Below are 20,934 nucleotides of genomic sequence, written 5' to 3'. Positions count from 1 at the left end.
GTTCAAACCCCGCGCTGCTCCTAGTGACCCTGGGCAAGTCACTCAATCCTCCAAAGCCCCGGGTACGTTAGATAGATTGTGAGCCCATCGGGACAGAGAAGGAAAATGCTTGAGTACCTGATTGTAAAAAACCGCTTAGATCACCTTGATAAGCGGTATATAAAATCCTAATAAACTTGAAACTTGTAAAACATAACATGACAAAACATAGGATGCCAGCTAAGCATGTCAATCAAAAATTACTCTAAGATGCACTCTTCTCATTAACTTATTTTCATTACACATTTACAACAATCATATTCGCCGATTTGCCATAGACCTCAGAACCACCACTCCTCCATCCGTTATTGTGTAGTTCCCTGGGGAGCTTACAGTGCCAGCTTTTAACATTTAGCTAACTTTTCACTCGCTTAAAGTTCTCAATTTATACTTATTTAGAACTTTACATTTTTAGCTTTTGTTTAAAGCTTGCACTTATCTTTCAAGTAGTATATCTTTCTCTTTGTTGTGTAGTTAGTTGCGGTTGGACCCGACATGTTTCGCCTCAGCTTCACCTTACCACTGTCATCCGACATTCTCATTCATATGTCAGATTTTTTTTTGACTGACCTATGAATGAGAATGTCGGATGACAGCGGTAAGGAATGGATCCCTGACGAAGCTGAGGCGAAACATGTCGGGTCCAACCACAACTAGCTAAACAACAAAGAGAAAGATATACTACTTGAAAGATAAGTGCAAGCTTTAAACAAAAGCTAAAAATGTAAAGTTCTAAATAAGTATAAATTGAGAACTTTAAGCGAGTGAAAAGTTAGCTAAATGTTAAAAGCTGGCACTATAAGCTCCCCAGGGAACTACACAATAACAGATGGAGAAGTGGTGGTTCTGAGGTCTATGGCAAATCGGCGAATATGATTGTTGTAAATGTGTAATGAAAATAAGTTAATGAGAGGAGTGCATCTTAGAGTAATTTTTGATTGATTGCTGAAATACTCTAAGTAAAGGTTTAAGCCATTTGTGGATAGCTAAGCATGTCAACCATTCTCAAGTAATTCTCATGTATGGAAAACAAATGTGAGCATGTTACATACCAAGAGCACACACTAAATACTATCAGTACACTAAACGGAGAACGCTAGTTCTTTTCTCCTCTTCATCCTCCTAGCTGCCAAGGGATATGCACCTGTGTCTAACACAAGGAGGCTACTTGTCAAAGTAGAGAAAGAGGAGCTTAGTACACTCCAGATGAGGTGGTCAAACAAGACAGACTGGAGTTCTAGCAGGGCATGAGTGTGTTCAGCACATCTATTCATCTTCATAGAGAAGTGTGAGGGGATTTAGGGATGAATCAAACATAGAAACATGATGGCAAATAAAGGCCAAATGGCCCATCCACTATCTCCTCATCTCCCTAAGAGATCCCATGTGCCTGTCCCACCATGCTTTCTTGAACTCAGTTTTTGTCTCCACCATCTCTACCGGGAGACTATTCCACGCATCTACCATCCTTTCTGTGAAAAAGTATTTCCTCAGATTACCTCTTAACTTCATCCTATGCCCTCTCATTCCAGAGCTTCCTTTCCAATGAAAGATTTGCCTCGTGCGCATTTATGCCACATGGGTATATAAACGTCTCTATCATGCATTCCTCACCCTACTTCAATTTTAGAAAAGCAATAAAAACAAATTTGTTCAATCGATTGTAACCTAATTATCCTATATTGCATCACTGTACCTCAAATACGATGACTTTGTATTGTACCACTTCGCTGTTTGTCCAGCACCTCTTATTGTAAACCGCCTTGAACTATCATGGCTTTGGCGGTATATAAAAAAATAAATTATTATTATTATATCTCCCCTCTCCTGCCTTATGATGAAGACCACCAACCATTTTAGTAGCCACCTTCTGGACCGACTCCATCCTAGGCAGGTACAGTACCTAATGTTTCACTATTGTGTTTGTTAAGAGAAATGTGATCAAATATATTTGTCCCCAAGGACCTACAGAGTTCTCTTGTCCAGACCCTCCATTTCCAGTCAACTGGAAGCTCTCAAGAGCATGATTAGTTTAGTGTGAATATGCTATTTAGCTTCTTGTATGTAAAATGCTCACATTAGTATGAAAACACCAGGCTAAGGCAGGCAGTAAATAGCAGGGAAAGTAAGCATCTCATATGATTTACAGCAGGGGTAGGGAACTCCGGTCCTCGAGAGCCGTATTCCAGTTGGGTTTTCAGGATTTCCCCAATGAATATGCATTGAAAGCAGTGCATGCACATAGATCTCATGCATATTCATTGGGGAAATCCTGAAAACCCGACTGGAATATGGCTCTCGAAGACCGGAGTTCCCTACCCCTGATTTACAGGCACTAGCTAAATCTGCATACAATGTTCCTTTATATGCAGGGGGCGTTATCTAGGGGCAACAAATTCTATTAGCACATGGCAAAATCTCAGGAGGTTAAAAGTTCTGTTCTTTGCAAGAAATCCTGAAAAGTTTCTTAATCTTCCTTCCACTTGTATTTCGTACCATGTTATTTTGTATCTGCTTTTCCTGCAAATGGGTTTATTTGGAAATATAATCAGATCTTATCAAAGGAACTATTGAGGATAAACCCTCACTTTATACAGCACACAGTAAAAGCTCTGAATAAAAAAAATCATCTATTCCCTTCAGTGTTCCAGTAAAATCAACTGGATGTAATATCCTTACCAGTTAAAGGCATTTAGGCATAGAAATTCAGATAGACTACCTGCAAAATCTTTAAAATCCTCAACCAATGCAAAAGCACAAATAAAAAGTTAATTGTGCAAAACTGCTAAGTTTCAGTCTCAAACAAATGGGGGTCAAGACACAAAGAGACAAAAAGAATTAGGTTTTAAAATTCTGTGCTGATTCGATACCAAAGGTACCCTGCACTTACAGCAAACTTAATATACCCTGTATAGAGAAACAAAATGAAGAATCTTACCTGACACTGATGCTGTAACTTTTTGGTTGGCCGACCCACAATGTACGTCTGTGAGGGTGACAGCCCAAGAGAGCTGTAGACTGAAATGTCTTTAGTGGAACCATAGGCTGCGTGAATCTTCATGTGCACCTGAGAAAGGCAGAGAGGGAAGGGTCAAGCAAATAGCTATGTGTCAGCCCCTTTTTGTATCATTTGGAACTGGTATCACAGAACGATTGTATCAAGCTTGTCCAAGTTTAGTCCTTAACGGGATTTTCAGAATATCCAATATGCATGAGAGAGATTTGTGTGCCCACTACCCTCCACTGCATGTAAATCTCTCATATGCATATTCATTAGAAATATCTTGAAACCCTGGCCTGTTTGTGGCCCTTGAGTACTGAGCTTGGACAAGCCTGGACTAGACCATGCTAATTTCTTAAGACAGATGTGTTTCTCTTACAAGTGTGAATGGATGTGCTTTTTCAGCGGGTTAAATTGAATATTCTTGTGTCCAGTGCAGATGGAAATCCAGGCACAGTGGTTTCTCTTTTTGGATTGCAGGACAGTGCTGCAGGTGAACCATCTGCTGCAGCTTAAGACACCTCTCAAATTTCTCAAGGAACTACTTCAAGATTTTGAAGCGCCATCACTACTATAACTGTTTTCACAATTCTGAGAAAGTCCTCTCTGCAAGACAGCTCAGAGAAGTATTCATGTGCTCTGGAAACAGGGATATTCCTAAAAACCACACAAGGAAGAAATTCTCCTGGGACAGGTGTTCTCAACCCTGTCCTTGGGATACCCCTACCACTACCGCCATTCTATGAAAATTTATCTCATGCATATTTATTGTAGGTATCCTGAAAACCTGACTAGCTAGGTATGTCCAGAGGATTGGGTTCAGAACCCCTGTCCTGGGATGAACCAACCTGAAAATTATGGAGAATACATTTGTATCAATTATTTCCTCCTAAGGATGCAGTGTTGTATATTCCTCCAAGGAGCATTTCAGTCTGCTGATTTTTTGGGTTTCTTCCTGCTTCTTTGGGATTCCAAATCTATCATAACTAGCCCCTATTGGGCTATTACTAATCAAGTCTTCACCTCAGCTACCTAGATGTTTCTCCTTCCTCCACCTCCTCACCCAAAGCATGAAGCTCAGCCTTCTCCATAAAGGGCAGCTCCTTCCAGATAACATGGACCCCAAATCTGGCTATTAGGGGTTACCACTGCACAAGTTCTAAGATCTCTCTAGCTCTTTGACATCCTTGGCCCTGACCAACCTAAGGGACAGAAACACTGACCTGGAAGTAGAATGCAGGTTGCCTACTTGGAAGTGCTATGCCCTATTACTGAGCCAGTCTCCAGTTCATTAAATAAGGTAAGCTGAATTTTTCCTTAAGACACAAACCTCTTTCAGAGAATGTGTAATAGGTACAATATAATGGCAATCCAAGAACATACTACTGTGACAAGATAAAGATGCATGCCTCAGACTAAGCCATAACACTGCACTCTAGATTGGAATAATATGGGTCTGTATTTCCTATCCATTAGGTTGGGTACGAGCCTAAGTGGTATCCTTGGCTGCTGCTGTTACCATGCCACCCCTTGACAGATAAGTAATGGTAAAGGTGTGCCTTGAAACAAGCAGACGGAGAGGGATAAAGGTCAAATAACTCTAGAATAATGCACATCTTCTGTTAGGTGCATTCAGTTCAACCTGTGGAGGAGAAAAGCAGGAAACCAGAGTTCTGTTTGCATTGGAGATAATGACTGAGCCGAGAGGGTATGACTGGATACACTTGTGCAGCTGACACTTCAGGGAAACAGAAACTTACATCAGTGATGAGGCTCTTCAGAAAATTGGCTTTGTGTCTCAGAGGATCGTGGACGAGTCCATCGCAGAAGGACACGATCCCGTGAGGAAAGTTGTGCTGTGCCAGCCACGCTACCACCCTCTGCTTTTGCATATCAGGTCGACCTGTGACATATACAATGAGGTAGCCAAGGTCTTGCCAATGCCTAGAGGGCAGATGAATAATGCACTTATTACCTCCTGCAAGGGCTATTGTCAGTAGGACATTGTGCTAGCAGTATTCTTCCCACGTACTGACCTTACCACATCCACTGCTCCAGCTCGGACTTTGGGGTCGCTGCCCATGATGGAAACACTGGCCGCAAAGGAACCATCAATGCTGAAAACCACAAATTCTGTTCCTTTGGGCAGAACCGTGATATAGCTGTCTGCATACGTGTGGTCTCCCCTGAAAGAAAAGATAAGGGAGGAGCTGTATAGAAGGTGATAGTGCAGGTCCCTGATGTTGCCTTACTAGTGGCTCAGTCTTTATGGCCACGAAATAACCAGCAGACTCAGGTCACTAGTGGTAAGCTGGCACTGGGCATGTGCAGATTCGGAAGTGAGAAATAGTAACCAGTATAGAACTTCAAATTACAGCTTTGAACAAATTACGACACAGGGCACAAAGCTTATGGAAACAAACAGCAGCCTTTATAGTGTAAACATTCCATCAGTGTTCTGTCTCTGGCAAAACGGGAAAACCTGGGGGGGTCAGTTGAATGATGAAACTACACAAAGCCTACATGTTAGTATCTGTATTTAAGTATTTTGTAATCTGATATGCCTTACCTCCCTTGCTCTGCAGGAATAGGGTTACCAGATTTTCCCCGAAGGAAACTTTGGACCCATGGCCATGCCCCCAAATCCTCCCAGCCCCGCCCCCAGACGGTATTCGTGCATGCCCCTTCCTGATGCGATTTTGACAGGGGAACCTCAGCGTGTCAGCCTAAACCTTGTCAATAGAAATAATGAATACAAGGTCAGCTTCTATGAGACAAACTTGGTTCCTTTTGTTGCATAGAGCTTTTTGGACCCCAGTTCGTTTACAGAAGTTGGATAGCTCTAGGTCTAATAGATGCTGGCATTGTAATTTAGATATTGGGACTTTAGATCATTTACTTTTTTTCTGTGCCTTTTGGAAGTCAATTTGGTCCCAAATTAATTCACTGTTAGAAAATCATGTTGCCATATCTTATGATATTATTTTATTTGGAACATCTATGAGATTAAAGAGTCAACTTTCAACACACAATAATAAACTTTTGCTATTCAGCATATTACTGGAAATTGGAAGGATTATACTAAACTTAATTATACCTTTTGGTGGAATTCAGTTTGCCATATTTATAAAATGGAGAGAATGCTTGCTTTACAGCAAGGGAATTATGATAATTTAAAAAAAAATATGTGGGCCATTGATTACATATTCTAATGATCAAACACCTTAGGCACCTTTTTATTACATAAGATTATATTCAGTGGGGGGGTGGGGGATGTATGTTATATGTTTAATTAGTATATTTCTAATGGATGGGATGGGGAGGGGGGTTCTTTTATATGATTTTGACAATAATGATTGAGAATGTCAAGTGATTTGTACGAATTTTTGATTGAATATTGTACACTTGTTGAAAGATATGAAAATGAATAAAAATATATTAAAAAAAAAAAAAGAATATTAATACTTGGTCACAACTTCTCAAACTGTGGGTAATGACCCCATTTTGGGTTGCAACCTGGATGGATGAGTCGTAGGACATCATTATTCTGTGCCACCCAGGGGTGAGCGAGGTACCGACAGATTTTTCCGTTACAAATAAAGAGACTCTAGGAACCAGTTTTGCTGCCTGCTCTAAATGACAGCTTTTGCCACACATGGAGCTAAAGTGAATTGCTCCCACTTTCTGTAGTTTATTGGTGGCAGAACAAAGCTTGGCACTCACCAGATGCAGTAGCTCTCACACTCCACATTTCCTTCTCAGCACATTCCCTTCCCTCTCCCCTTCACTTTCTGCAAAGGTGGTTTGCAGAGGGAAAGAACGGAGAAGGGGAAAGGAGCAGAATCATCAGCTCTTGCAGGACAGACCTGAACTCCGGTCTCCCACCTAACAATAAGAATACTAGCCCCCTATCACTGGCGCAATGACGTAAGCACACCTGCTTCAGGCTCAGGCCCACCCTTGCTGTGGCTTGTGGAGATCCCCAAGCCCTACCAACTGAAGACTCCCGGTCTCTCCCCCCACTCCCTCCTGTTGACAATTTGGCATCCCTTACCATCTCTCAACCTCATCTGGTGTATCTTTTAAAACTTCTTTTCACATCGGGAGATTGCTGGTAGTGAGCACTCACTGAATCACATATGCTGCTTGCACTAGCTTCCAAGCCTTTCCTCTGGCACAGTCCCGCCTATGAGGAAACAGGAAGTTGCATCAGAGGGAAAGGCTCTGGGGCCAGTGAAAGCAGCCTGTGTGATTGCAGCTCTCTGCCAGCGACCTTCAGAGAAGGTTTTAAAAGGTACTCTGTGCGGAGTGGGGGGGATTGCGAGATGAGGAAAATACTGGACTGCAGGCAGGGTGAGGGGTTGAAGAGAGAGAGATGTCAGATTTTGGATAGGAGAGGTCCCAAAAGAAAATGTTGTGCCCACCTACTTGGCGCTTAAGCCCATCTGAAATTAGTCATCTGTCTGTGCCACTAGACTGGAGTTGAATCAATAATCAATAGCAGCAACTTGCAGAATGCTGCGCATCAGTACCTGACCACCATCTTGACAGGATATACACCGATTCCCAATTGCTTGCCCTCAGGAATCACATAGGAAATCCTACCACTGCTGTTGGTTAATTCTGTTTCAAAGAAAACCCACTCCCCAGCAGGAGGCTGGGTCATTATATGGATATCCACCTGCAAAATGGAAAGGGAGACGTGAAGTGACACCCTGAAAGTAAAAGACTTCTTGTATAGCTTGGTTGCTAGGTCTTCATCCCACTTCCTTTTCCACAGTCCTTAAAATCCCTGTGCTTACACTGTTTGCGTGCACTTCAAGAGGAAGAGATTTCCTAATCAGGTCATTGATCACCTACACTACACAGACAACTCTATGCAGAATAATTCTTAATGAGCATTTTAAAAAGCCTGGACACAATGGTCAAGGATTAGCCAATAAATGTCCTTGTTCTGACACAGCATACTGAATGCAGTGGAGAACGCCACTGGTGCCTCTATAACAAACGAGTAGGACGCCAACAAATTTGTTTGATAGAAGGGGGAGTTGAGGGTGGATGGTAAGGGCTAGAAGGGGATAGGGATGGGATAACTGGTATTAAGGGCAGAGAAGGCTATAAACAAACAAGCCTCTTGTAGCTGTAATTGCAGTTGCTAGATGATTGGAAATAATTTTCATTTCTGAGGGTCATAAGAGTCCAGGTCCTCTAGGAACTTTGTATGCCTCCTGGACTGTTATTAGGAGTGAGGGGAGGGTGGAAAGGGGGGGGGGTTATATTATGTCATTATGAAAACTTTGATGACCTGGAATTTTTTGCTCCTTTTTCTGATTGTATTTACCTATACTTTGTTGGCAGTGTTTGTTATCCTTGTTTCTGCCGCTACGTTGTCATCAAAAAATTGTTTAAACATAAAACAAAGCCTCTTTTGTAAGCTATTTTTGAGATGTAGGAATTTGCAAATGTTAATAATGTGAACAGCACTTTCTTTTATTCTGATGGAACCTTTTTTTTATTATCTTCAAGTTATGTTTGGACAATTGTATTGTCCATGCCACTTTGTGCTCAATGATTTATGATAGTAATAAAATGATTTCAAATACAAATCTATTTGATAGAAAAGGACAGCTGACTGGTACAGTTATGATTTTATAAAAATGACTTTTTTAAATTGTACTGTAGCTTTCTAGATTTGCTTCTCAGAAACAGTTGTGGCATCCAAAAGTATGAAGATTGAAAGTAGAGAATGACACGGTGACAAAATTCATCACCGTTCCCGTCCCCGCGGATAACTGCGGGAAACCATCTTCATGTCATTCTTTAAGGAGAGACGGAAGAATCAGAGTATGAATGGCCACAACCACTGACCCGCAAGCTTTGCTTTGAATAATGCTGGTGCAGAAGGACTGAGGTTGAAACAGACACTACAGAATGACAGTCTCTGGTATCCAGAGCAGATATTGTGATGTCATAATGCCTCATTCCACCAGTGCCTAAGAGCCAATCACATCAGTGATGTCACAATGGCTTCATTATCCTTGGCTCACATAAGAATCAGAGTATGAATGGCCACAACCACTGACCCGCAAGCTTTGCTTTGAATAATGCTGGTGCAGAAGGAATGAGGTTGAAACAGACACTACAGAATGATAGTCTCTGGTATCCAGAGCAGATATTGTGATGTCATAATGCCTCATTCCACCAGTGCCTAAGAGCCAATCACATCAGTGATGTCACAATGGCTTCATTATCCTTGGCTCACATAAGCACAGCCACTGACCCGCAAGCTTTGCTTTGAAGAATGCTGGTGTAGAAGGATTGAGATTGAAATAGACACTAGAAAATGACATGGGATTATTTCCCGCGGTTATCCACGGGGACGGGAATGGTGATGAATTTTGTCACCGTGTCATTCTCTAATTGAAAGCACATCTTTGGGTACAGAGGGAAACTGTAAGAGTAGAGGAGATAATGTGACTGGAAATAGAGTAGGGTTTGCAGAGAGATACAGATGGAGAACTGAAGGCTGGGTGAGCCAAGTAGACAACGACTATGCACGTGACTGAGTAAAGCTTCAGATATTTTTTTAAAAGGGACTGATGCATGTCTAACAAATCCATTTGTCACTATTTATTGAACATATTGTGGGTCTGCACTGCAGCAGCTAACCATACCTTTTCGCCAGTGAGCGTGACCATGTCCAAAGGACCGTACATAAAGCGTCCTGTTAAGGTCTGCAGTTCATCTTCATTCCCTACGGCATCATTAACTCTATGGTTGGCTGCAACATTCTGCAAGAGTTAAAATCAAAGAAAAACCCTCATCAAATGCCTGTTATCAACAACATAGCAAGATACATAGTGCAAGTAATTTTAAAGTACAAACACTAATGATTAACACCCCCTCTTTTTACAAAACTGTAGCGCGATTTTTAGCACCGGCTGTGGCGGTAACAGCTCCGATGCTCATAGAATTCCTATGAGCGTTGGAGCTGTTACCGCCGCAGCCAGCACTAAAAACCGCACTACAGTTTTGTAAAAAGGGGGGAGGGGGGTTAAATGCAGCAAGACTCTTCTATCATATGTGGGACTCCCCTCCCTCCCCCCAAAATACTTGGTTTATTTTTTAATTTAATTTTTTTTTTTAAATCTTTCCTTTTATCAAAAACCTTCAAGTTGAGTTAGAATTAAGTCAGGGCAAAAATGGCCTTAGTGCACTGCTTAAGTGTGTCTTTCCCATACGCTAAGGCCGTTTGTGGCATGGCCAGAAAATGGCCGACATTTCCATTTTCCCAAAAGCCACATGCTAATTTTGCCATTGATGTACCGCCATTAAAAAATTTACCACGTGAGCCCCTACCTTATAGGTGGTAAGGACCCACATGCTAGCCCCATGCTAATCAATTAGCACCCAGCAATGCCTCACACATTAATTGTCACGCCTACTTGCCACCACCAAACATGTCCCTGTGGGGAAAATTCAGAAAAATATTTCTAGTGCACAGTGTAAACATGCAGACAGACAAATTTACTATGGGATGGTAGCCAACCTAGTGCCCCTTTTGTTTCCTTCCCTCCCCCCTCATATAACCTGTGTACTTTTGTAAACCACTTAGATGTATTCACTATTAGTAGTATATTAAAGATGAAATGTGACGCTATTTGGAATTTCTCTTGGGATGTCCCGTACCTTTCACTCGGTCAGGATTTCTGTTGGATAAATATGAAGCTTTTCGATTTCCCCCTGGTGTTGGCCGGTTATTTGTGCGCAAGGCAAGGTTGGTGGCTAAGAAAATTATTTGGGGGGAATGGGTATCGTGTCATTCTCCCTCTTACTGTTCTTGGCGTAATCGCTTACATGCTTTAATGTTGCTGAGAGGGGTGGGGTGCGTGCCTCCTTCCGCCTATCTAAGTTTTTCTTGCAGGTTTGGGGTCCTTATATAGATTCTTTATCTCCTAGAGTACGAGGTCTGATTCTTAATACCCTAAACATCTGATAATAATAATAATAATAACAGCTTATATACCGCAATACCGTGAAGTTCTATGCGGTTTACAAAAGATTAAGCAAAGGTACAAATTGACTGACTTCAAGAGGGGAAGAAGAAAGAGAAGTACAGTAATTAGACAGGAAATTCATTGTTGAGGAGAAAAGTGATCAAAAGGACAGTAGGTCGCTATTGAGAGGAAAGAGATAAGTGGATCAGTTGTCAAGATGTTTTAGGAACAGGTGTGTTTTTAGACGTTTCCTAAATTCCTCATAAGTAGAGGGCGAAAGTAATTGTTCTAGGTCTTTACCCCATGATGCTGCTTGGTGTGAGAGAAGGAATTCATGGTGTTTTTTCAGTTTGCAACCTCTCACTGGGGGGGAAACGAAGTTGAAATGTGAACTTCTCTTGTGTCTGTTGGTTGAGAAGGAGAAAAGGTCAGTAATGTATTTGGGGGCAAGTCCGTGTAATGCTTTAAAGCGGTGGGGGGGGGGGTGACCTGGGATTGCTTATATTTCCAGGCTTGGATTTCCTAGTTATTCCTCCTGGGGGGTTTTGTGTGTGCGTTCGTCGCTGTCTTATGTGGGAGGGGAGGGGGGATTAGGTGGGGGAGGTCCTTTTCTTGTGTCTTTCAGGGCCCTGATATTCATGCTTTTCCTTTGAATACTGTTTGGGACCTTCTCGATTGGCTGCTGTGGGATATTTGCTCTCTCTTTGCCTTTCCTGTTACTTGCTATCCTTTTCCTTGTTACCGATATTGTTGGGGGGGGGAGGAGAGTTGTATGGGGGGGGTTACAATTGTATTTTGAACAAATACTGTACCTTTTGCTGCATTTATTGTTCTTTTATCTTTCTGTTCAATAAAAGTTGTTTTCAAGTAAAAGATGAAATGTGAAATATGTATTAGGGATATCCTGAAATCCCCCCCAGGACAGGTTTGAGAACCACTGCCCTACACTCCCACTATGCATGTAGTTGTGAAAGTGAAACAATTACCCTTAGCTTAACGTGTGTTCTCTTCCGAAGCCATTTCTCCCTGGGCTTTGAGGGATTGAATACAGACACTTCTTTTCCAACGAGATCCAGAATACTTGAATTTTCATGTCTCATAACCTAATAAAAAGACAGCATTTTAGATCAGTGAATTTCTGTACCATCCCATAGAAACAGTATGGCAACTTTAGCTCATAGATGCTTTAAGCTGCACTCAGCTCTTGGGCTTTCTATGAAATCCTTTGTAAATATTGTTAAATACTGCACTGTTACTTATGTTCTCCTTGCAGTTCCCCAATTGGCCATGTCTCATTTAAAGTGAATATTTATTCATTGAGATTTATTAATTACCTTTATGGAAAGGTTCACCCGACATAACAGCAAAATGACCAAATAAAAGCATTCATAAAGGTGGTTAGTAAAGCCCCCCCAAATAAATACAATCAAGGAGGTAAACTTAGAGATGGCAGATTGAATCTTAATAATAGGACTAACAAGATACCTTTTTAGGAATATAATCATTTAACAGTATCTCAAACTGTGTGCAGTGGCACAGTGGTGTGTCCCGAAGAGATTCCAGATGCCTTAGCAGATTCCAGAATTTTGCTTTTTTTAAAAAATTCCCTCCATAAGTATATGCTAGAATAATGACATGTACATTGTGTACGCAAGTCGTTACAATTACCCATACATAGTTTAAAGAACTTTAAATAAATTGCTCAAATTTACCCCCTCTTTTACAAAACCGCGCAAGAGGTTTTTAGCGCCAGCTGGTGCACTGAATGTTCTGCGCTGCTCCGACGGTCATAGCGTGCACCAACCGGAACTAAAAACCTTTTGTGCAGTTATGTAAAATGGGGGGGGGGGTGTTTAATTCTTTGTTGGTTTTGCAATTTTATAATTTAATTTATAATGTACCATGAAAAACATTTCCTGTGTTTAGTGTGCCAGAGCTAAAAAAGTTTGAGATACACTGATTTAACAGCACTGTAAAATAGAAATAAAATAAATAGCAGAATGCAAATTGGCAGCATGAAAGAAAGTTAGGGTCCTCCGAGAGCCCCCCTTTTATTGACTCTTCCCATAATCCCCTCCGGCCATGGCCCTACCCAATCAGAGGTCAATCCCACAGCGGGAAAGACCTCCCCACCCAATTGACCCCCCCTCACCTAACCAACGGGTGACCTCGCAGGCCTCCCAGCTCCGCGTTAAAGTCGCCTGTCGAGACGAGCTCTAGGGCTTTATATTCATATAATTTAAATATGATACTTACAATGTCAGCACAATTCAAATGAAACTTCTTAATAGGCATGCATTAGAACATTCATATATCAGATACATATGATGGTAACAGTGTTTGTACACTACAATGAAGCATCTTAATATGAGGTGGCCAAAGGGGCAGGTACACCATGGATAGGACAAGATAGGTGGTACAAAGGGATAGATTCACTAACCTGACTTCTGGGGCCGATTCCAGCGGTCCCGACGAATTCCCGAAACAATAATATTGAAATGAGGGCAATTGGAGGAGCGCCCCCCCTGACCGCATGGATCGCTAGTGTGCTATCCTGACGCATGCACAAACCATCTGTAGATGGTCTGCGCATGCATCTAAGACCTGTCTGTGCCACGATTTAAAAAAAAAAATTTTATTAGCCCAGCGAGCCCGTGGTTTTAACCTGTGGGTTAAAAACACGGGCTCGCTGTGCGGGGAAGGACAGGAGAGATTCGGGGCGGTAGGCAGGACAGATTCAGGGGAGAGCAGGGCGGAAATTCATGGGAGAGCAGGGCGGCAGGCAGGAGAGATTCGGGGGAGCAGAGAGCAGGGCAGAAATGGAGCTGGAGAGTTGGAAAAGACATCTGCAACTGGTCCCCAGCAGTCGCTTCTTGGGTTGATCGGCCAGCCCAGTCGGTTTGCAAGATTTCATTAGTGAATCGGGTCCCTGCCTACTTTGTATACCGTTCCCCTCATTTGGATGCGTGGATCGGAAGCGGATTGCAGGAGAGGTTAATGAATCAGGTCGGAGGGAAATCGGGTTGCAAAGTCCTTGTGATAAATAGCTGAGTAATAAAACTGCAGAAAGTAGTGAAATACCTGTCTGAGGAAGAAAGAAACCACATCAGTCGACTCCCAGTAACTTGCATGGAAGAGGTGTGGCAAAGCTACTGTAGGAAAGGCCGTCAGGGCATCAGGGCAGTAGAGAGCGTAGTCAATCCTTTTTGTACCCCACCACCTGGCAGCAACTAAGAAAAGAAAATCCTCATTACAAGAAAGAAAACAATGCCTCAGCGATCAATTCCTGTGGATTCAAAAACTCAGTTCCTCTTATCAGAGCGGACATCACTTCCATTTGCCTTCAAAAACATGCAACATGCACATTAACTATAACCTACTGGGGGGGGGGGGGAAGAACAGTCCGACAGAAAACAATTTCTGCAGCATTCACTTGTCTTGCTGCATCTTTCATGGTTTGGGGGTTGTTGTTTTTTTAGTACAGTGTAGCCACAAGGAAGCAATTGAGTGAAAGGAAAAGCAGGCGAGTTATTTACGGGAGATAAAATGTTTTAGTGAAAAAGATTGTGACCATTCTTGAAGCAAACTACCTACCAGTAGCCTAGGTGGAGATGCAGTGGCAAAGAAAGAAGGGTGAAAATTAGTGACACTGATGAGTGCTGGAAAGCAGTGAATCAGCTGACTGCACAGCGGTTGGGACTTGACAGCTGTGCTCTCTTTACATTTTGGATCTCTCTTATGGACACTTCCCACAATTTGCCTGACCACAGAAAAAGGCAGGATGGTGTCTACTGCCCATTCTCACATACAAGTACATAATCAGTGGACTTGCCTTCATTTTCCTCCATGGCAGGAAATCACTATAAGTGATGCTGTAAAGTCCCAGCTGTTCATTGTTCATGCTATGGCCATCCTGATATAAGAACCTTAACTCCCTATTCACTACAGAGCTCCTTCCAGACATGCCCAGGCAGGCTTCCTAGCCACAGAATAATGCCAGCGTGCCCAATTCTACTGTATGTTGCAGCTAAGTCAGAAAAACATTGTGGGTTAAGGTGAAACATCTGTGGAATTGAGATCCAATTAAAGGAAGAGAGAAAACATGCAAGAGGCATGTTCCTGGAGTGATTGCTGTTACTACAGCTGTTAACTCATGTGATTAGATGTCATATTAACCCAGGGCACTCTCTTCTCCCGAATACCTTTCTTGATGTCCAGATCTGGAATCTGTGTCACACTGTCTGGTGTCTCATTTGGGACCAATGCAAATCTTCTTCGATAGTGAATCTGGGACTGGTCAGGTTTGTGTTGCCTATGGTGTTTACGGGACCTTTTTGTGTGGGCTTTGTTGTAAGGGAGAGCAAGCTGGGACAGGAGGCTTAACTTTTTGGAATGATAAAGATGAGATTTTTTTTCTAAAGAACAAAGAGCAAATACACTATTAACAATGGCACACACACACACCAAGAGAAACACACACACGTATGTATTTTTTTTGTCCTCCTGAAACCAGTATTGTAGTGATAATCAGTGGATTACAATTTAAAATGTAGCAAGCATTATACTTAAAAGATATTACTTCTCAAGTTTTAATTAGAAACAGTGCATCCATATTTTGCTTTATCACAAAAGATCAGTTATTCAACACACACTCTTAAAAGATAAAGGCTTAGCGGGGCAAAATAAAAAGAAACGTCTAAGTCCGTTTTTGGCCTAAGTCACTAGTCGGCCAAAATCGGCTAAGGAAAATGTCCATTCCCCAAAAAATAAGTCCAAAATATCCTCCCCCCCCCAAAAAAAAATATTGTTACTCCTTGGGTTTTGGCCACCGTGAGAACGGGCTACTGGGCTTGATGGACCATTGGTTTAACCCAGTAAGGCTATTCTTATGTTTTTTTAAATGTCACAAAGGTATCCAAAGTAACCAGATAACCATTGCAGAGACAAAGTAAAGACCAAAATAACAAAAAGATCCCACTGCTCAAAGCATAAGGTGTAAAAAGGATCTCAGAAACCTGCTTGGTGACAGGGAATAAACCTCAGCCAAATCTGACAAGATGCCACGTTTCATTCATAGATCCTAAAAAATCTCCTCCTTCCTTTTTTTATTCTTATTTATTATAATTCTTTCTTCCTTTTAATATTGATATTTATAAAATCTTCCCAACTAAGGGCTCCTTTTACAAAGGTGCGTTACGGCCTTAACGCGCGCTAAAATGCCACGCACACTAGCCGCTACCGCCTCCTCTTGAGTATATTTTTGGGTAGCATGCGCTATAGTGTGCGCTAATCCAGTGCGTGTGCTACAAACGCTAGCGCACCTTTGTAAAAGGAGCCCTAAGTCTTCTTTTAAAACCAGATTCGTTTGAGATACTGTTCAATTTGAGATAAGTACCTCAGTTTACGAGTGCACCGGTTTGTGAGTGTTTTGCAAGATGAGCAAAACATTCGCAAAATCGGCGCCTCGGAAACCGAGCGTGGCTCGATTTGCGAGCTCCCCCTGCGATCCGGCACCCCCTGCCACCATCGGGCACCCCCCCCCGCCGCCATCGGGCACCCTCCTGCCACCATCGGGCACCCCCCCTCCGCGACCTGAGGTCCCCCAACCCACCCGAAACCTCTTCTTACTTTAGTGTAGCCTCCGCACCGGCACCGGCACCAGCATGTCCTGTGCATTGGTGCCGGTGCCCGAAGATCTGCCTCCTGTGCTGGGGCTTGAGCATGCACACATGCTCAAGGCCCAGCACAGGAGGCAGATCTTCGGGCACCGGCACCAATGCACAGGACATGCTGGTGCCAGTGCGGAGGCTACACTAAAGTAAGAAGAGGGTTTGGGTGGGTTGGGGGACCTCAGGTCGCGGCGGGGGGGTGTGTCCGATGGTGGCAGGAGGGTGACCGATGGCGGCGGGGGGGGGTGCCCGATGGCAGCGGGGAGGGGTGCTGGATCGCGGGGAGGGGGATGCCGGATCATGGGGGGGAGGGCGCCGGTTCACTGGGGGAGCAATGCCGGTTCTTGGTGGGGGGGGAGCAGCGCTGCTGGCCTCGGGGGGGGGGGGGGGGGGGGGGGGGGGGGAACATATCAAAGCGAGTTTCCATTATTTCCTATGGGGAAACTCGCTTTGATAAACGAGCATTTTGGATTACGAGCATGCTCCTGGAACGGATTATGCTCGTAATCCAAGGTACCACTGTACATTGAACAGTATCTCAAACGAATATGGTTTTTACACCTTATGCTTTGGGCAGAGAAATCGTTTTGTTATTTTGGTCTTTACTTTCTCACCACTGCGTTCACTTTTGTGTTGTTGCACACTGGCTGCGGATTTTCAAGCACATTTGTTGCGGTTCACTTTGTTATTTCAAACCAGAAATTTGGGACCCCTGAGAAAGATGTGTTAATCAGAACACGGACCATGTTGGGTCCCCCCTTTTTGTTAAAAGGTGGTTTGATACTATGCAACGATTGACTGACTGAATCAAAGTGCCTGCATCTTGTACATCTGTTCTGCAGTTCCTTCTTGTTTTGCGTTGTTCGATATCCATTGCAGACTCATTGGATCCCTTCTTCTTTGTTGACCTCCCCACCACCAATCAGACTTTCTGCTCTACTAGGATTTCCTATATCAGGTGCTGCTGTTATAGAGACAGGTATGTACTTTCATTCAGGTCTTTTGGGGGAGGGAGGGGGTCATGCCTCCGAGGGTCATCTGGTGAGTTTGGGTACCTTTTTGACTCTTATTTGCTTTTAAAACAGGTCTAGTTCCTAATGTCTAAATGGCCTCCTGGACATCTTACATAGAAACATGATGGCAGATAAAGGCCAAATGGCCCATCTAGTCTGCCCATCCACAGTAACCATTATCTCTTTCTCTCTCTGAGAGATTCCACGTGCCTATATAGAAAAACTAGTGTATCTGGCTATATAGTGAAATGGATTTTTCACAAGGACAAGGTATCTATAGTACAACCCAGGTGATACCGTTAGTTCACCCTTAATGCCTTGTGCAAAAAAGAGCTTTTCAATGCATTTTTATTGCCCTCAGAGATGCCACCAGAAGATCACAATATCATATCTTCTGGCTTTATGCACCCGATCGTCATTGGGTCAATATATAGTGTGTATATAACTTTCTTATTATTTTTCAATTATTTTAATTTTAAGACAATAAATATTTTAAAGGAGTTTTTCATAAATTGAATACTTAGCTGACTGGTGGTTGGTGGTTAGCAAGGGATTAATGAGCCAACATGTTTCACCCTTAGAGGGGGTTTCCTCAGGGCTACTATCCCTTTTTCCTACCAATTATTCACGACATGACCACCCAGTGAAGTTTTTTGAAAAACTTTTTTTTTCAAAAAAGTTTTTTTCAAAAAACTTCACTGGGTGGTCATGTCGTGAATAATTGGTAGGAAAAAGGGATAGTAGCCCTGAGGAAACCCCCTCTAAGGGTAAAACATGTTGGCTCATTAATCCCTTGCTAACCACCAACCACCAGTCAGCTAAGTATTCAATTTATGAAAAACTCCTTTAAAATATTTATTGTCTTAAAATTAAAATAATTGAAAAATAATAAGAAAGTTATATACACACTATATATTGACCCAATGACGATCGGGTGCATAAAGCCAGAAGATATGATATTGTGATCTTCTGGTGGCATCTCTGAGGGCAATAAAAATGCATTGAAAAGCTCTTTTTTGCACAAGGCATTAAGGGTGAACTAACGGTATCACCTGGGTTGTACTATATATAGAAAAACTGTCATAGAAGTAGAATCTGATATGCAAGATATCAGAGATTCACATTTCCCAAAATTGACCTATTACAATTAATGCATTAAAGAATAACTTTGGTAAATGATTATCACCACAAGATGTCCAAGCACTAAGCCTGCTCACAACATGCCCTCTTGAACTTTGGATACATTGCAGATGTCTAGAAAGTCAGTTTCGAAAAGAATTACTTGGACATCTTGGCCAGTAAGTCGTCCAAGTGCCACTTTATGCTAGTTTTTGGACGGTTTCTTGTTTAAAAATGAGCCCGTTGCCGCTTAAGTTGATATCCAGCCCTTAAGTGGCCATGGGCTAGCGTACAAAAATAAGACAGACACTTATGCTGTTCCATTTATGCACTAAATCAGGCTGCTTAAAGGCTGAATACTAGCCTCGGAGTGGTCAAGTGCTGTCTCCACACCTGGGATGCCCTCAACATAGCCAGCTTTGAGTTAGGATGTTAACCATGAATTCATCAAAGGGCAATTAGCTTGTTAGCACAGGCAACTGTGACAGCGCGCGCCTACCCCTAAAGATGCACACAGAATGGGCGTCTTTAGCTGTTAGCCCGCACTAACACACTTATCACCCTTTGATTAATTCCCCCCCCTTAGTCAGTTGTTAGGGTTACCATATGGCACCAGAAAGCACAGTTACTTACCGTAACAGGTGTTATCCAGGGACAGCAGGCAGATATTCTCACATGTGGGTGACGTCATCCACGGAGCCCCAGCGCGGACAGCTTTTCAAGCAAACTTGATTGAAGTTTCAAGTTTGCACACTGCACCACGCATGTGTGTGCCTTCCTGATCCACTAGAGGGCGCATACCCTCCTCATGGTCCTCAGTTCAGATAGCTAGCAAAGAAGCCAACCTCGGGGAGGCGGGCGGGTTGTGAGAATATCTGCCTGCTGTCCCTGGATAACACCTGTTACGGTAAGTAACTGTGCTTTATCCCAGGACAAGCAGGCAGCATATTCTCACATGTGGGTGACCTCCAAGCTAACCAAAAAGGGACGGAGGGAAGTTGGCAATACAAGAAAACAGATTACGCAAAACCGACTGGCCAAACCGGCCGTCGCTCCTGGACAGAGTATCCAGGCAGTAGTGGGAGGTGAAAGTATGAACCGAAGACCAAGTGGCAGCCTTGCAAATCTCCTCGATAGGCGTCGACCTGAGGAAAGCTACAGAAGCCGCCATCGCTCGGACTTTATGTCCCGTGACTCGACATTGCAGCGCGAGACCAGCCTGAGCGTAGCAAAAGGAAAAACAAGCAGCCAACCAGTTGGACAAGGTGCGCTTGGAAACTGGGCGTCCCAACCAATTAGGGTCGAAGGACAAAAAGAATTGAGGAACCGTCCAAGGAGACTGAGTGCGTTGAAGACAAAAAGCCAACGCCCTCTGACAGTCAATTGTGTGAAGCGCCACCTCGCTAGGAGGCGAGTGGGGCTTCGGAAAAAAGACCGGAAGAACAATGGAAAGATCGAAAGGAAAGTCCGAAACCACCCTGGACAAGAACTGGGGTTGAGCACGCAGGACCACCGTGTCATGATGAAATACAGGAAAAGACGGGTCCGCAACCAGAGCTTGCAGCTCACTGACTCTGCGAGCAGACGTGAGAGCAACCAGGAAACCCACCTGCCAGGTGAAGTAATTCAAAAGAGCTTCATCAATGGAATCAAATGGAGGTATCACCAATTGAGCCAGGAACACACAAAGATCCCAAACCACCGGAGGGATGTACAATGAAGAAATCCCTCATAAAACGGGAAACCATCTGGTGGACGGAGAGCAGCGTCCCATTTAGCGGCCGAAGAAAGGCAGCAAAAGCACAGAGGTGGACTCGAATAGATGTAGATTTGAGACCAGACCGAGACAAGTGCAACAGAAAATCCAGCACTGAAGGCAAGGAGGCAGAGAGCGAATCCATGCGGTGCTCAGCACACCACTCAGCAAATCAGGACCATATCTGGGAAAAGCATTGCCGAGTGGAGATCTTTCGAGAGGCCTCGAGAACACCCCCACCGACTGAGAGAAACAGAAGGAGGGAGGCACGTTGCGAGAAACCAAGCTGATAAGTGTAGAGACTGCAGATTGGAATGCAACAGAAACCGCAACACTGAGA

General features: G+C 43.3%; 1 protein-coding gene across 7 annotated transcripts in view; it reads right to left on the bottom strand.

Moving 5' to 3' along the window:
- The window catches only part of PITPNM2 (phosphatidylinositol transfer protein membrane associated 2), a 489,035-nt gene that overhangs the window by 4,372 nt on the left and 463,729 nt on the right, over positions 1-20,934 (bottom strand). For 5 of the 7 annotated variants that reach the window (XM_033953942.1, XM_033953939.1, XM_033953943.1 and 2 more), the window contains 8 exons: positions 15,240-15,452; positions 14,119-14,267; positions 12,024-12,140; positions 9,715-9,831; positions 7,573-7,721; positions 5,077-5,226; positions 4,801-4,984; positions 2,978-3,106 (listed from right to left, as the gene is read on the bottom strand). In XM_033953942.1, coding sequence (XP_033809833.1) covers positions 2,978-3,106; positions 4,801-4,984; positions 5,077-5,226; positions 7,573-7,721; positions 9,715-9,831; positions 12,024-12,140; positions 14,119-14,267; positions 15,240-15,452 — 1,208 coding nt within the window. The remainder of the gene's footprint in view (positions 1-2,977; positions 3,107-4,800; positions 4,985-5,076; positions 5,227-7,572; positions 7,722-9,714; positions 9,832-12,023; positions 12,141-14,118; positions 14,268-15,239; positions 15,453-20,934) is intronic. The other 2 variants (XM_033953944.1, XM_033953945.1) reach the window with 1 other exon arrangement.

This window comes from Geotrypetes seraphini, chromosome 8 (genome assembly GCF_902459505.1).
Source record: "Geotrypetes seraphini chromosome 8, aGeoSer1.1, whole genome shotgun sequence".
Classification (NCBI taxonomy): domain Eukaryota; kingdom Metazoa; phylum Chordata; class Amphibia; order Gymnophiona; family Dermophiidae; genus Geotrypetes; species Geotrypetes seraphini.
The sequence above is the reverse complement of the archived record's forward strand: the minus strand, read 5'-3'. Positions and strand labels throughout refer to the sequence as shown.